This window comes from Muntiacus reevesi, chromosome 4 (genome assembly GCF_963930625.1).
Source record: "Muntiacus reevesi chromosome 4, mMunRee1.1, whole genome shotgun sequence".
NCBI lineage: Eukaryota > Metazoa > Chordata > Mammalia > Artiodactyla > Cervidae > Muntiacus > Muntiacus reevesi.
Window position 1 is genome coordinate 143,205,412 of NC_089252.1, and position 14,101 is coordinate 143,219,512.

Here is a 14,101-nt window from a genome sequence, read left to right on the forward strand (position 1 = left end):
AAAAAATGCTTATGTGTTTGGCTGCATCAGGTCTTAGTTGCAGCACTTGAGACCTTCCTTGTGGCCCACAGGCTCTCTAGTTGTAGCGTGCAGGCTTGGAGCACACAGGCTCAGTAGTTGGGGCATACTGGCTTAGTTGCCCTGCAGCACCTGGGATCTTAGTTTCCTGACCAGGGATCGAACTGGTGTCCTCTGAATTGCATGGCAGATTCTTAACCACTGGACCACCAGGAAAGTACTGAATCTTGCCCCTAAATTTGACAATACAGATGAAATGGACAATTTCACAAACTACTAGAGCTCAGGTAAGAGGAAATAGGTAGCCTGAAAAATCCTAAATATATTTAAGAACTTGAATTTTGAAAACCCCTTTCCAAAGAAAACTCTGGTCTCTGGTGGCTTGACTGCTGAACTCTACCATACATTTAATTTTTTAAAATGGCACTTCTACAAACTCAGAAAATCAGTGAAGGGAATATTTCCCAACTAATTCTGAGGCCAGAATTGCACTCATATCAAAATAAAGGAGTTACAAGAAAATTACAGACCAATAGTTCCTGAGAACAGAGATGCAAAATTATTTTTAAAATTTAGTAAATAGAAACAAATGATACATTTAAAAATGTATCAGCATTAAGTAGGATCTGTTCCAGAATGTTAACTCAATGTAATTTACATACTGAAAGTTTAAAAAAGGAAAAAAATATGATCATCTCAGTAGATGCAGAAAAAGCATTTGACAAAATTAAACATCCATTTACTTTTATTTTATATTTTGGCCATGACACATGGCTTGCAGAATCCTGGTTCCCTGACCAGGGATTGAACCCAAGCCCACAACAGTGAAAGCATTGAGTCCTAACTACTGGACTGCCAGGGAATTTCCTAAACATTCACTTCTGGCAGGAAAAAAAAAGAAAACCTCTTAGCAAACTAGAAACAGAAAGGAATTTTCTAAACTTCATAAAGGGTATCCATGAAAAACCTACAGCTAACATTAATATGAAAATCTGAATGCTTCTCCCTGAGATCAAGGCAAAGATGTCTACTGTCATTACTTCTTTCCAACACTGGAGGGTCTAGGTAGTGCAATAAGGCAAGAAAAAGAAATAAAAGGCATTAACATTGGAAAGGAAGAAATAAAATTATCTATTTGCTGATGACATGACCATCTCTGTAGAAAATCCTTTGGAGTCTTCAAAAGTAAGCAACTCCTAGAAATAATTAGTACATTTAACAAGGTTTAAAGATACAAGGATAATACTCAAAAATCAGTTGGTTGGGATTTCCCTGGTGGTCCACTGGCTAAGAATCTACCTGCAAAGGCAGGGGACACAGATGTGATCTCTAGTTGGGGAGTTTAGATTCCCACACCTGGGGGGCCAACTAAGCCCCTGTGCCCCAACTACTGAGCCTGCACACCATAGAGCCTGTGCTCCACAGTGAGAAGCCACTGCAATGAGAAGCCCGTGCACCACAGCTAGAGAGGAGCCCCTGCTCACTGAAACGAGAGAAAGCCCACGCTCAGCAATGAAGACCCAGGGCAGCCAAAAAAAAAAAAAAGTTGACTTCACTATAGTAGCAATTAACAATCAGAAATTGTAATTAAAAATACCATTAAAACATATGAAATACTTAGGGGAGATTCTGACAAAATGTGCAAATCCTGTGCACTAAAAACTACAAAATGTTACTGCAATAAAATAGAGAAGACCTCAACAAGTGGAGAGATATAGTATATCAATGGATGGGAAGACTTAATTTTGTTAAGATGTCAATTTTATCCATATTGGTCTACAGCTATAATGTGTAATTCCAATCAAAATCCCAGCAGACTTTTCTTTCTTTCTTTTTTTAAGAGAAACTTAGAAGCCAATTCTAAAGTTTATAATGAAAATTCAAAGGACTTCAATTAGGCAAAATGACTGAAAAAGGAGGTTGAATGACTTACATTACCTGTTTTCAAGACATTATAAAGCTACAGTAATCATGAAAGTGTGGTGCTGGTGTAAAGAAAGACCAAAAAAATAAGTGGAACATAATAGAAAGTTCAGAAATTGAACTATAATTGCAAAGTCAAATGCAGTGAAAATCACAGCAGTGAAAGCATCAAACCCTAACCATTAGACTACCAAGGAACTCCCTAAATGTCCATTTTATAGCTATGGAAGCTGAAGCTCATGAAGTTAAAAGATTTGGCTACGGTCTGTATAGGGGGTTCTTCTCCTGGGTCCTCTGAAGGAAAGGAGGCCAGCTATGTGCTCTCTGAAAACGTGCTGGAGATTGCCAGGATTAGAAGGATGAAAGGGCTGTAGAAATTTGATCTGAAGGAGGAGAGGTAGAAGGAGGAGTGATTTGAGTTTTGGGCAGATTGGGGTGGCATAGAAAAGATGAGGAGGATATCACTCAGCCCCTCCCATCACAAAGTCCCGCCTTTGCAGGCACACTCTTCAATCATGCCTGTCAAAAGTGGGTCGTCAACATGTTGTTCAGTTGCTAAGTCATGTGTGACTCTTTCTTACCCCACGGACTGACTGCAGCGCTCCAGCTTCCCTGTCCTTCACTATCTCCTGGAGTTTGCTCAAACCCATGTCCATTGAGTTGGTGATGCCATCCAACCATCTTATCCTCTGTTACCTCCTTCTTCTGCCCTCACTTTTTCCCAGGATCAGGGTCTTTTCCAATGAGTTGACTCTTCACATCAGGTGACCAAACTACTGGAGCTTCAGCTTTAGCATCAGTCCACCCAATGAATATTCAGGGTTGATTTCCTTTAGAATTGACTGGTTTGGTCACCATGTACGCAGTGCTATGTTTAAGATGGATAACCGACGAGGACCACTTACATAGCACAGAGAACTCTGCTCAATGCCATACAGCAACCTTAAAATGGAGGGGAGTTGGATACATGTACATGTATAGCTGAGTTGCTTCGTTGTTCACCTGAAACTATCACAAAAGGCTGTACTCCAGTATAAAATAAAAGTTTTTTAAAGAATGAGTCTTCACACAGAGAACAGACTTGTGGTTGCCAAGGAGGTGGGTGGGTTGGGGAGGGATGGACTGGGGGTTTGGGAATAGTAGATGTGAACTATTATATATAGAATGAACAAACAACAAGGTACTACTATATAACACAGGGAACTATACTCAATGTTCTGGGATAAAACCTAATGGAAAAGAATACAATTTGAGTTTTGGGCACACACACACACACACACACACACATAAAAAGAAGTCACTTTGTTGTACAGCAAAAATTAACACAACATTGTAAATCAACTTATACTTCAATTGTAAAAAGTTTTTAAAAGTGGGTCTTCAAGGGACTTTCTCGGTGGTCCAGTGGTTAAGACTCTGTACTTCCAATGCAAGGAGTGTGGGTTGGATCCCTGGTCAGGGAAATAAGAACCCACATGCTGTGTGGTGTGGCCAAAAAAATGGGTCTTCAACAAATGAATGAATGAATAAAAAGTGATACATACAGTTTATTATTATATTGGAAAGAGTGCAAAGAAACAAATCCTTCTCAGACCTTGATTACCTCAGCTTGCTTTAAGTCAAGCCACATTCACCAGATCTGTAAGATCCTTTGTGTCTCTGCCAGTCTGAACAGCCATGGAGTGAGAGGGGGCCCTGTGCCCAGTCCACAGGGATGGGGGCTCAAGAGTCATCACCATTCTGAGTCTATGCTCACAGGTCCACAGTTCTCAGTCCCTGGAGTTCCCTGGTGGGGTCAGGCATGGCAGGCCCCCTTGACTCAGAGCTCAGTCTGAGAATGCAGAGAGGAGTCCTGGTCCCAGACTTTGCAGGCAGAGAAGAACTTGGTGGTGTCATCTGCGCGGTGACAGTACCCTGGCATTTAGGTGTGGCAGGACCAAGATCGAGGTGTCACCAGCCCCCAGAAGGTTGTCTGTGCCAGAGAAAAGTGAGTTGTGAATAAGATCCCTCCCAGGGTTTACCCTATGCATCTAAGACATGGGAACCCAGGAAACAGGCCCTGGCCCCTGACCTTGGCTGTTGAACAGGGCAACCATAGGGGGCTGGCTGTTGGGGAGAGGAAGCGTGTCCTCCTGGGTGAGGAGCTGAGCGGGTGGGGTGGGGGCGGGTCATGGCCGCTTACCTGGGGCTGGGGGCAGTGGCGCCGTGCATACCACTCCTGGCAGTACAGGCTGACTTGGATGCCCTGGCCCAGGAAGAGCAAGGTCCACATGAGCACGTTCCACGCTGGGCCCGTGCGCCGGTCGTGCATCGTGAAGTTCAGTGGCCCTGATGCAGGAGGAAAGGTGGTCGGTCACCTCAGCTCCAGACACCTGTAATGTATCTTCCTGGCTGCCTTCTTATCTCAGGGCACAGGGGATAGTTGGAACAGGAAGACTGAGAAAGATCTTGAGCCCAACTCCAGGCACCCACGGAGGTCTCAGGCATTCTTCAGGATTCCTCAGTTTACGTTTTGCTATCCTGGCTCCCTTACAGAACCTCCCAACCCACAGCAGTTTTCTCCCCTTTGTCTCCCTCTGTGTGTGCCCTGCTCAGATGCTGCTCTCCAGCCAGAATTGTTTTCCCACTGCACCCCCCCCAGGATACCACTGTGCTGCCTCCCGATGCTACCTCCTTCCCAGCTTCCAAGTCCCCTGCCCCCTCCAGCTCTCACACACAGCACCATGCCTTCCCCCAGGAGGCATGCACACCCCGCTTCTGTCTTGGGTATTACGTGGCCTCTCCCATCAGTCTGGAATCTCCAGGACTCTTCCCTTGGGATGTCTCCCTCTACGGGGGCATACAGAGGCCCAGCTCACCTCCAAAGACAAGGAAGAGCAATAGCATGACGGGGTAGAAGAATCCCAGGACGAAACAGAAGATGTACTCATGGACCACTGCTGAGACCAGGAACACGCCCAGCATGGCCGCGCCTCGGGCCCGGCCACCGAGGAGCTGGCAGGGGTCAGGGGAGGAGGGTAGAGTGAGTCTCTCTAAGCCTCCTCTGCAAAGAGCCCCCCTCTTTAAGGAAGCCAGAGGGTATGTAGTACGATGGAAAGAATATGGGGTTTGGGATCAGAAAGGCTGACATGTCTTACTTAGAAGCATTGTATTAGTCTATTGGGCCTTAGAGGCCGCTTTCAAAAGGGGGATATAATCATACTTACTTCTCAGGCTTACAGTGCAGATTATACAGTGTGGGAAAATTCTTGGTAACTGAAAATTGCTATATGCATGTTCCTTAGAAGGCTGAGGAGGGGAGACATGCCCTGTGGAGGAGGTGTAGTTGAGGACAAGGAAGGAAGGAAGTCAGATCATAAGAAGGACTTTCTTTCTGCCCACTGGGTTGGGTAGAATGAGGGAGGTGAGAGTCAAAGGGGCCCTTAGGTCTAGAAAAAATGGAATGTACAGAGAAAGGGAAAGAACGGGTGTCCCAGAGAGGTTGTTAACCGTGGGAGCTGAGCCCATACCCAAAGCCCATCTTGATACACGTAGCTGTAGAGCCAGTCATGGACCACCACGTTCCATGTGCGGTAGTAGTTGGAGAAGGATGTTGAGTTCCACCAGTCCTGGGGGTGGGGTGGGATGGGGTCAGGCGGGGCAGGAGGTGAGCATCAGGGCCCTGTCTCTGCCCAGTTCCCAGCTGCGTCTCCCTGCTCCCCACTCCCTGTCCTGTTCTCTGCAAGGGCTGGCTCCCAGCAGGAGAGGGCCAGCAAGCATCCGCCTAACTCCCTCCTCAGGCCTTGGGGCCCTTCCTGTCTACTCTCAGGAGAAGATTCCAAAGTACCAGCCCCACAAAAGCATTGAGCCCTGGCTGGTCAGGAGGTGGACGGGTGACATTATAAGCATACCCAGAGGAGCACATTTCTCACTGTGGGAGGCTGACAGCACAGCTGAGGTTGAAATCGTGCCCCTTAGGGTTAACAGAAACTGGTGACTAACAGAAATTCTTGAGCTTGTCTTACAGAAGAGCAGGGAAGGGAACAGTTTGTTAAAAATCCTTCTGCTGTAACCTGCCTTCACTGACAAAGACTTAGTTTTTTGTTTTTTGTTTTGACTCCTTCCTTAACCATCCTGTACAGATAACACCTCTGATGTATGGGTCACTATAGCAACAGGGGGCATAGATTTTCCAGGAACTTGAAGTTGGCTCCTGTCTAGTTCAAGTGGGCTAAAACTGGCTAGGACCACTGACCCTAAAACTGGGCCTGTAAAGCTGTTGGATGAATGACTTTTTGACATCAGAGAGCCCCAAACTCCACCCTCAGTTTATGCCAAGTTTATGCCATTCTTTAACATGCATCCCATGAAGAAGCATGTAACTCAGACACGTTTGTGCAGAACACTGATTACCTCACCTTTTCTCTACCTCCAATCACTTTTTCCAAGCCTAAGATCTCCTTGCTTCTTTATCCTATAAATATCTCAAGCCCTTGGCCTTTGGGGAAGCAAATCTGAGATTGTTTTCACTTCTCCTTTCTTGGCTGCCTTGTTGAAGAAACCATTTCTCTGCTGTAAATCTCGGTATCTCAGTGTTTGACTTAGCGAGAGTTGGGCAAATGCACCTGGTTCAGTTACAAGGTGACAACCAACATAGCCATCATCCTCCCCTATGTCCTTCCCTAGCTCTCCCAGCATCCAGCTCCCAGGTAGCCCAGGTCCAGGCCCCACCCGATAGAACATTCTGTCTCCAAATCGTAGCATCTCCGCGAAAGCGTTGAGCCAACAGTGAAGGAAGGCAAAGAAGATGAGCAGCAGCATAAAAATGCCTGGGAAGAGAAGACAAAGGACTGCAAGTCAGACTGGTCCCCCTGGTCCCCCATGAACCTCTAGGGTCCTCCCAGGAAGCCGTCACCCAGCAACCTACCAATCACTTATTAATCATTCACAAATTTATGCATTCATTCATTCAATCCATTTGCTCATGAAGCCCATGCCTGATGTTGGAACATAGACATGAATGTTGAAATCTCTGCCTGTTGGGAGAGGTTGGGGACAGGACGGCAATCTGAAGTGCTGCTTCTGTTTAGTCTCTAAGTTGTGTTCAACTGTTTGGACCACATGGACTGTAGCCCGCTGGGCTCCTCTATCCATGGAATTCTCCAGGCCAGAATACCGGAGTAGGTTGCTATTTCCTTCTCCAGGGGATCTTTTCGACCCAGGGATCGAACCTGTGTCTGCTGCACTGGCAGGCAGATTCTTTACCACTGAGCCACCAGGGAAGCCCCAATCTGGAGTGAGACTCTGACAATGAGCAACCAGAGGAGAGGGCAGATGTCAGAGGGAGAAGGTGTTGAAACTAGGCGTGAGAGGAGGGAGGAGTTCCCTGCTAATCCTTCTCCAGGGTGCATCCTTCCGCAGCTCTGCCTCCGATGGGGATACCTGGCAAGGTGGCATGCATGATGGAGAGCACCAGGGCACGCGTGCTGAAGGGCTCCTGGCTCATGTTGGCAAAGACAGGAACACAGAGGCGGCCCAGGATGAAACAGGCGTAGAGCACGCAGCCCAGGGCCTGGAGAGGGGCGGAGGACACATAACTTTGAGAGGAGTCACTGGCCACTGCCCCCTTCCTCTGGAGTTGGACTCTGGCCCAGCATCTGCCTTCCCTTCTCTTTGCACAACCCTCTGACCTCTTCCCGGGCCTCCCCTACTTCACTCCCAGAAATGCCCCCTCAGCCACCATGAGTCACAGGTAGTCCACGTTTCGACTCTGTCTGCTGACCTGGGCAAAGTTCTTGGCCACATAATTCCACCTGACGTTGGGTGTCCTGTTGCAGCAATGGAATGGAGACAGTATGTTTCTCATCTATTTGTCTTGTTCCTGCCAGGGGCAGACATAGCATCCGGGGCCCTCTATCCACAGCTCCCTCAATTGCCCAGGCCTGGGAGGATTACCTGGGGAGGTGGGGATCTAGAACACTTTGGGTCTTCCTTAAAAAAGATGACAAGTGGAATTTTAGCTTGAGCGTCCACTAAGTTTGCTCCAGACTGAGGGGTTTCCCAGGACATAGGAATTTCAGTGCTAAAACTGGAGCAATCCTGGGCAAACTGGGGCAGTCCTGGGCAAACCAGGACAGTCAGTCACCACTGCATCACCATGGGCTGGGGCAAGAAGAAGGGGCAACATATCTGTCCCTTATTCCCATCTTTATTGTGAGGTGCTTCCTGAGAAAGTGGCCAGTGTCGGGGTTGAGGCTAAACACCTCAGGGAGAGGAGAGTAGAAGGACTGGGTCCCTGGTGGGCCTGGGCATGTGGGGAAGGGGGTGCAGGCTCTTACCTGGGGTAAGTTTCCCTATAGATGAGTGTGGGGCAGAAGAGGAAATAGAGGTAGCTGGAGAAACTGGGGGCCCGAATCCCCTCACCTGAGGAGGAGTAAGAGGGGTCTGTCAGTGAAGAGGGAAGGGGGAGAGGACACAGGTGGGTGGGGTGCTAGGGAAGGGCAGTGGGACTGGTGAATAGACTGGATCGGGGATGGGTGAGCACCTGGATATGGGATCTGAAGGTGGGGGGAGGAGGTCAAACTGGGCAGGAGTTGAACCTACTTTTTAACAGCCTCCTTTTGCTTCCATTCCAGGTACCCCCACCCTTTTCTGGCACAAGATGGACTGTGGCCAGGGCTTCATTTGGCACCCACAAGTCCCACCACCCGATTCTCTCTCCTTCTGGTTTGACTTTCTCATATAAGGCTCTCATACCCTGGGTCTAAATAAGGATGAGCCAGAAGTCCTGGGCAGTAGAGCAGCCTTCTCAGAAGTGGGACCTAAGAGAACGCCGATTGACTAAGGCCCAGAGAGCCCAGTTGGCGGCTGGAGGTGTGCCCTGTGGGCAAGAAGGGCTTAGAAAGTTGGAGCTTTTATGAGGCTCTTGCACCTGCTGGCTTCATTCAACCAACCAAGAGGACTGAGTTGACAGCAGCGCCTGCTGAAGGCCTCACCTCCTCTGGCCCAAAGTGTCCCGGGTACCGTCTCTCTCAGGAAGGAGTAGCTTTTCATCAGGAGCCTGACCTGAGGTGGAATAGAAATGAGGTTAAGGTGCTTTGGGACTTGAACAGATCACTTAACCTCTCTGTGCTCACGTTTACACCGGGAGAGGGGCAGGCAGATTGTAAACTTTGTATGGTCAACCCCCATACTTTTATCTTTTTGTTGGACAGTCTTATAACCTAACACAGATGGCTGCTGGGATGAGTCTAGGGTAAAGGAGTACCGGAAAGGGCAGAGCCTCTAGCCGGCCAACTCCCTTCGACTATATGATGATATTTGCACAGCAGAGTCCATTTGTTTACATTTCTTTGGAGACTGCTGGTTGGCTCAAATCTGCCGCAAAGGACTCTGCCCCTGATAATTAGCTCCACCCCCACCAATACAGTATCCAATGCCCTCTCTCCCAGGGGCCCCACCCCACCATTGGTCCCGCCCATCACCCACCTGCTCAAAGACTAGGACACAGCGGGAGGCTGGCGGGAGCTGATAGTCCACTGCCACGTGGACCGGGAGGATGCCGAGCACAGCGGCGTGGGCAGCCAGCAGCAAGCAGCCCAGGCCCACCCCCAGGGTCCAGGTCCCTCCAGACTGGGCCCTCTCCCACAGCCGCAGGGCCTGGTAGGGCACCAGCAGAGTGGACAGGAACATGGGGACCCATGTCACCAGAGCCAAGGGCAGCTGTCCGAAGCTGAAGGTCAGCAGATCAAACTCCATCATCAGCCTGGGAGTGGGGAAGGCGACAAAGTAGATGAGCATGAGGCCCAAACTTGTCCCCTTCCTCTGCAGTCAGAGCTCTTGGAAGGCTCGCTGCTGAGCCCACATGCCGCAACTCCAGAAGCTCTTGGGCCCCTGAGCCCGTGCGCTGCAGCAAGAGAAGCCACTGCAATGAGAAGCCCTTTTGCATCACAACTAGTGTAGCCCCTGCTCTCCACAACTAGATGCAGCAAGGAAGACCCAGCAGGGCCAAAAATAAATAAAATTATCAATATTATATATCAGTGTAAAATATATATTATGTATATAGTTTGGGAAATCCCTGGAGACCCAGTGGTTAGAACTCTGCGCTTTCACTGAGGTGGCTTAGGTTCAATCCCTGGTTAGGGAACTAAGATCCAGTAAACCATGCAGTGTGGCCAAAAAAGAGTGCATGGCTTGTAATGGTAAATTAGAAGTGATTTTTAAGTCCATTAATAAAGAACTAAATGATCAAAAGCTGGCACTTCCAGACTCTGCAGCCATTAAAATCAATGGAGCAACATGGAAAGACCTCTAAGGTGGGTCTTTAGGGAGTGAAAAGGAAACAAAATGTACAGTAAGTATCTTAGTAATGTAAGCTCCTCCCCTCCCCCACCTCCCCCAAATACATCCCCTTGGTTCTTACATATATCTGGAAGTGGAGGCATGAAAAATGCCCTGGCGAGAAACTCTTACAACTGTTAAACATGTTACCTCTGGGGAGCGGTCTGGGATAGAGGGGATGGTGGAGGAGTCGCTCTGCATATATTTGAAAATTTACTGAGATTTGATCCTTAGTTATAAGGATTGACAACAATTTTATCAAAAGGAAGTGCTGTTGCTGAACCTGCAAATCTTTGGTCCTCTTCCTTTTACTGCTTCCTAAGCTATCTGGAGGGTGAGACAGGATCATGCAAATCCAAACCCCCAAGGGTCCACAGTCCCCTGAAGCTCATCCCAGAGAGGGAAGGGGTTTTGTAGGGAAACCTGGACTCTTGTGTGCATACATCTGTCTTTCCCTCAAGACTGGGAATGCCTCACAGACAGAGGCATGGCCCATCCTCTGGCCCCCAGGGCTGGTACTTAGGGGACTCACTGGAGGTTGCTTGAATTAAACAGCACTGTCTTTTTTTTTTTTTTTTTTGAACAGCACTGTTTTGGAAGGGAGTGTGCGTGAGCAGTGAGGTGGGAACCACACTTACGAGTGCATATACATGCATGTCTGCCTCAGGACAAGGGTTCCAGAGGATTTGAGTGGGGGCCTAGTGTCCCCAGGGGACTGATCCTAGTTAAACAGACCAAAGACCATCCAAGGCTGTACAGGGAAATCTAAGAGGGCTTTGGGGGTAGGAAGGTGGTTGGAAGCAATGTCCATGTGTGTTTAATGATCAAATGGACCTGCTCTATGGGGCCCCAGTGGCAGGTGGAGTTCTAGGCGCCCAGGTGGTCTGACCTGGTCTGTGGGCCCATGAGAGGGAGGGGTGCCTACCTGCCCTCATCAATGAGGTCGATGGCCAGGGTGCTGACGATGAAGACGCACAGGCCGGCGACGAACATATGGTAGATGGTGCGGAAGTGTGACACTTCCATCAGCTCGCTGGAAGGACAGGGGCCTGAACGTCAGTGGGAGAGTCCTTGAGGTGCTGCAGGCATTGTACACCGTGGGGACGGGGCCTAGTGACTGGGAACTTGATGAGACAGGCTGTGGTATGGCTGGGACTTCTGTCCAAAGCCCTTTCCAGCCCAGACAACCCTCATCCTGGTGGCCTTTCTTCCACGATTACGCCCAGGGCAAAGAGAGAAATGGAGCCTTAGAAACCATCTCCACGTCCTCTCCTAAACCACCTAGAGCCTGAGGATGACAAATGAGGTGTCCTGGACCCCCAGACAAAGCTCTTTCTTTTCTTCCCATCACCTGTCCTCTCCCCTGACTTACTCAAGCAGGGACTTGCGGATGATGAAAACTTTTCGTTTCCCCAGGGACGGCTCCCGGGTCCTGAATAGAGACAGTTGTTCTGGGTTAGGAACCAAAGGCAGGAGGCTATAAGCAGAGCATAGGGCTTTGCAGGAGGTCACTACTTGGGAGTCAAGGGCAGTAGGGGAAGGTCAGGGTTAGGGCCAGCAGGCAGGACGAGGTTAAAAGGTCATGGCCAAGGAAGAGCAGAGCCCAATAGTCAATGTCAGGAAGACAGGTGATAGGGAAGAAGAGGGAAGACTGAAGTCAAAGTTACATCCATGCTGGAATAGGGCATGTGAGATAACATCTGTGGCTCATAGTCTTTATGATGGAGAAGGCCACACAGCCACTCCTCAGCCCCCAGCTCCTGAGACTCTTACTTGTGCAAGGAGTCTGGAGGGATGGAGGGCACTGGTCTGTCTTGTGGTGGGTAAGCTTGAATGGCCTCCCACATGGCCTGATCCAGCAGCTCCATCAGCTGGCCCTGCGCTTGCTCCAGCAACTGTGTCTTTACAGCCTGCAGGACAAAACAGGTCAGGGTGCACCGTCCCTCCATCCAGTCAGCCTTCCTCCCATCCAGCAAACACTTCCTGAGCCTCCCTTCATGCCAGGCACACTGCTGAGTGCCCAGGATGGACAGAAGAACAAGCATGGTTCCTGCCCAGAGGTTCCCCCTACCCTGTTTAACTCCCTCTGGTTTCGCAGGGCAGCAGTGAGGATCCAGGAAAGATAATTTCAGTCTCTGGATCTGACCCCCAACCACCTCGTCACTTCTGATCCCACTGTCTTCTCCCTGACCCCAGCCTTTCCTCTCCTGACCTCCAGTCCTGCTAACAGAAGACTGTTCACCGGCTGACTTTGGGCCCCTGCCCTGATGACCTGTGCTTCAAACTCCTCCATCTTAATCCTTAGCTCTACCCTGATCTGAGAGGTTTGAACCCAAGAACAAATTGTCTTTATCACCAAACCAGTCCTCACCCTTTGCTCCCTCTACTCCAGGACCCGTCCGTTTGACCTCCGACATTGCTCACCTGCATATTTTGGGTCCATTGTACCAAATCTGGGCCTCTGTGAACCTCCGTGTTTCCTAGGGAAAGGAGGAGTTGGGGTTCTGCTGTCTAGTGCAGACCCAGAGGCTTTCTCTGTCCAGCAAGTTTGCTTTCTGTTTACTCAGCAGCCTCCCCTCCCCACAACCAGTCAATATCTAGTATCATGGCCAGGGTAGGGAGGGTGAGAGGGGTGGGGGTAATCAGAAGGAGGGGATTTTTTCAGGGGGTGAGCAGGCCATCGGCAAGCAGGGAGCCTGATGATATTACAGGAAACAGGGTACCCAGGGAACAAGAAGCTACTCTAATCACTGATGGGTGAAAAAGAGTCAGAAAGACAAGGCAAGGCATTGGATAGCCCTTTTCTCCTTACTTCCCCAGTTGGGCAGTTAGGAGGCAGAGGCTGGGGTCTGCCTTTACCGGCCTCCCAGGACAGCTGGAAGGATTAAATGTAGATAGCAGGAGCCCCCTCTCGACAGCACATCCCCACCTCCAATGCCACCTGGGCGTTCTGCACCCCCAGAGTGGGGCTCCCCTTCTCTGGAGGGCCGGTCCTCCTGCTGTCTTCCTTGCTTTTCTCTCCTTCGCACTTGGGCCGCCCTTGGCTCCATGATGTGAGTCTTGACCAGGCAGTGGCGGCTGATCAGTGTTTTCTCCCTTCCTTCAAGCTTGCCTGGCTGAGCGCTTATCTCGGCACCTCTGACAGCACCAAAGACTAAAGTCCTTTCAGGAGGAGGGGTTATAGGTTTTCCGATCCTCTATCCCCATTCAGAAGGCAGCACCATCTCAGCTACAGGTTCTGCTGGCTGTCACAGGGATGGACATTCCCCCACCCCACCCCACTCCCACCAACAAACACCCCCGGCCACCATCCAGATGCCCAGCTCTCTCCCACAGGAATGGGGGCTCTGTACCCATACACGTCATGGGGAGGGGGACTTTGCCCCTCTGAAGCTTATCACCTGGAATGGCTGCTTCACCTGCTTTGTAGGCTGAAGGTTGGGGAGGAGTCAGCAACATCTTCAGGTATCAGGGCACTTAGCTCCCTGAGACCATAAAGTGTGTGAAAGAACCTTGTCAACACAGCTGTATGTGCATGTGACTATTATTCTATGAGGTGGGTACCTGAGACAACTGCGGGGCTGTGGCCCCTCCGGGGAGGGCTGGGTGCTGGGGGCTCTGGACACCAGTCCTCCCCTACACCCGCTTGGGTTAGCAGGTAAGCAGAAAGGAGACAAAACAAAAACTTATGCAGCACCTGAGGGATGCCAGCATTATCATGTATGGAAGAACCAGATTTCAATCCTCCCTTGATCACTTGCTGGCTGTGGAATTTCAGGCAAAGGACCCAAATAGTTTTAGCTGAAGTTTCCTCCTCTGAAAAACAGGTTCAAAAGTC

The 14,101-nt window shown here is 49.6% G+C and overlaps 1 protein-coding gene across 1 annotated transcript; it reads right to left on the reverse strand.

Moving 5' to 3' along the window:
- Positions 1-3,307: 3,307 nt before the first annotated feature.
- SOAT2 (sterol O-acyltransferase 2) lies at positions 3,308-13,471 on the reverse strand. Its single transcript, XM_065932058.1, has 15 exons — positions 13,193-13,471; positions 12,688-12,743; positions 12,037-12,173; positions 11,636-11,695; positions 11,189-11,296; positions 9,409-9,685; positions 8,916-8,985; positions 8,259-8,343; positions 7,703-7,748; positions 7,363-7,492; positions 6,652-6,749; positions 5,451-5,549; positions 4,800-4,935; positions 4,124-4,269; positions 3,308-3,913 (listed from the first exon to the last, which is right to left on the reverse strand). Exons 1-15 carry the CDS (start codon positions 13,311-13,313, stop codon positions 3,863-3,865), a joined length of 1,620 nt encoding a protein of 539 aa, XP_065788130.1. The 5' UTR covers positions 13,314-13,471; the 3' UTR covers positions 3,308-3,862.
- Between the last annotated feature and the right edge of the window lie 630 nt (positions 13,472-14,101).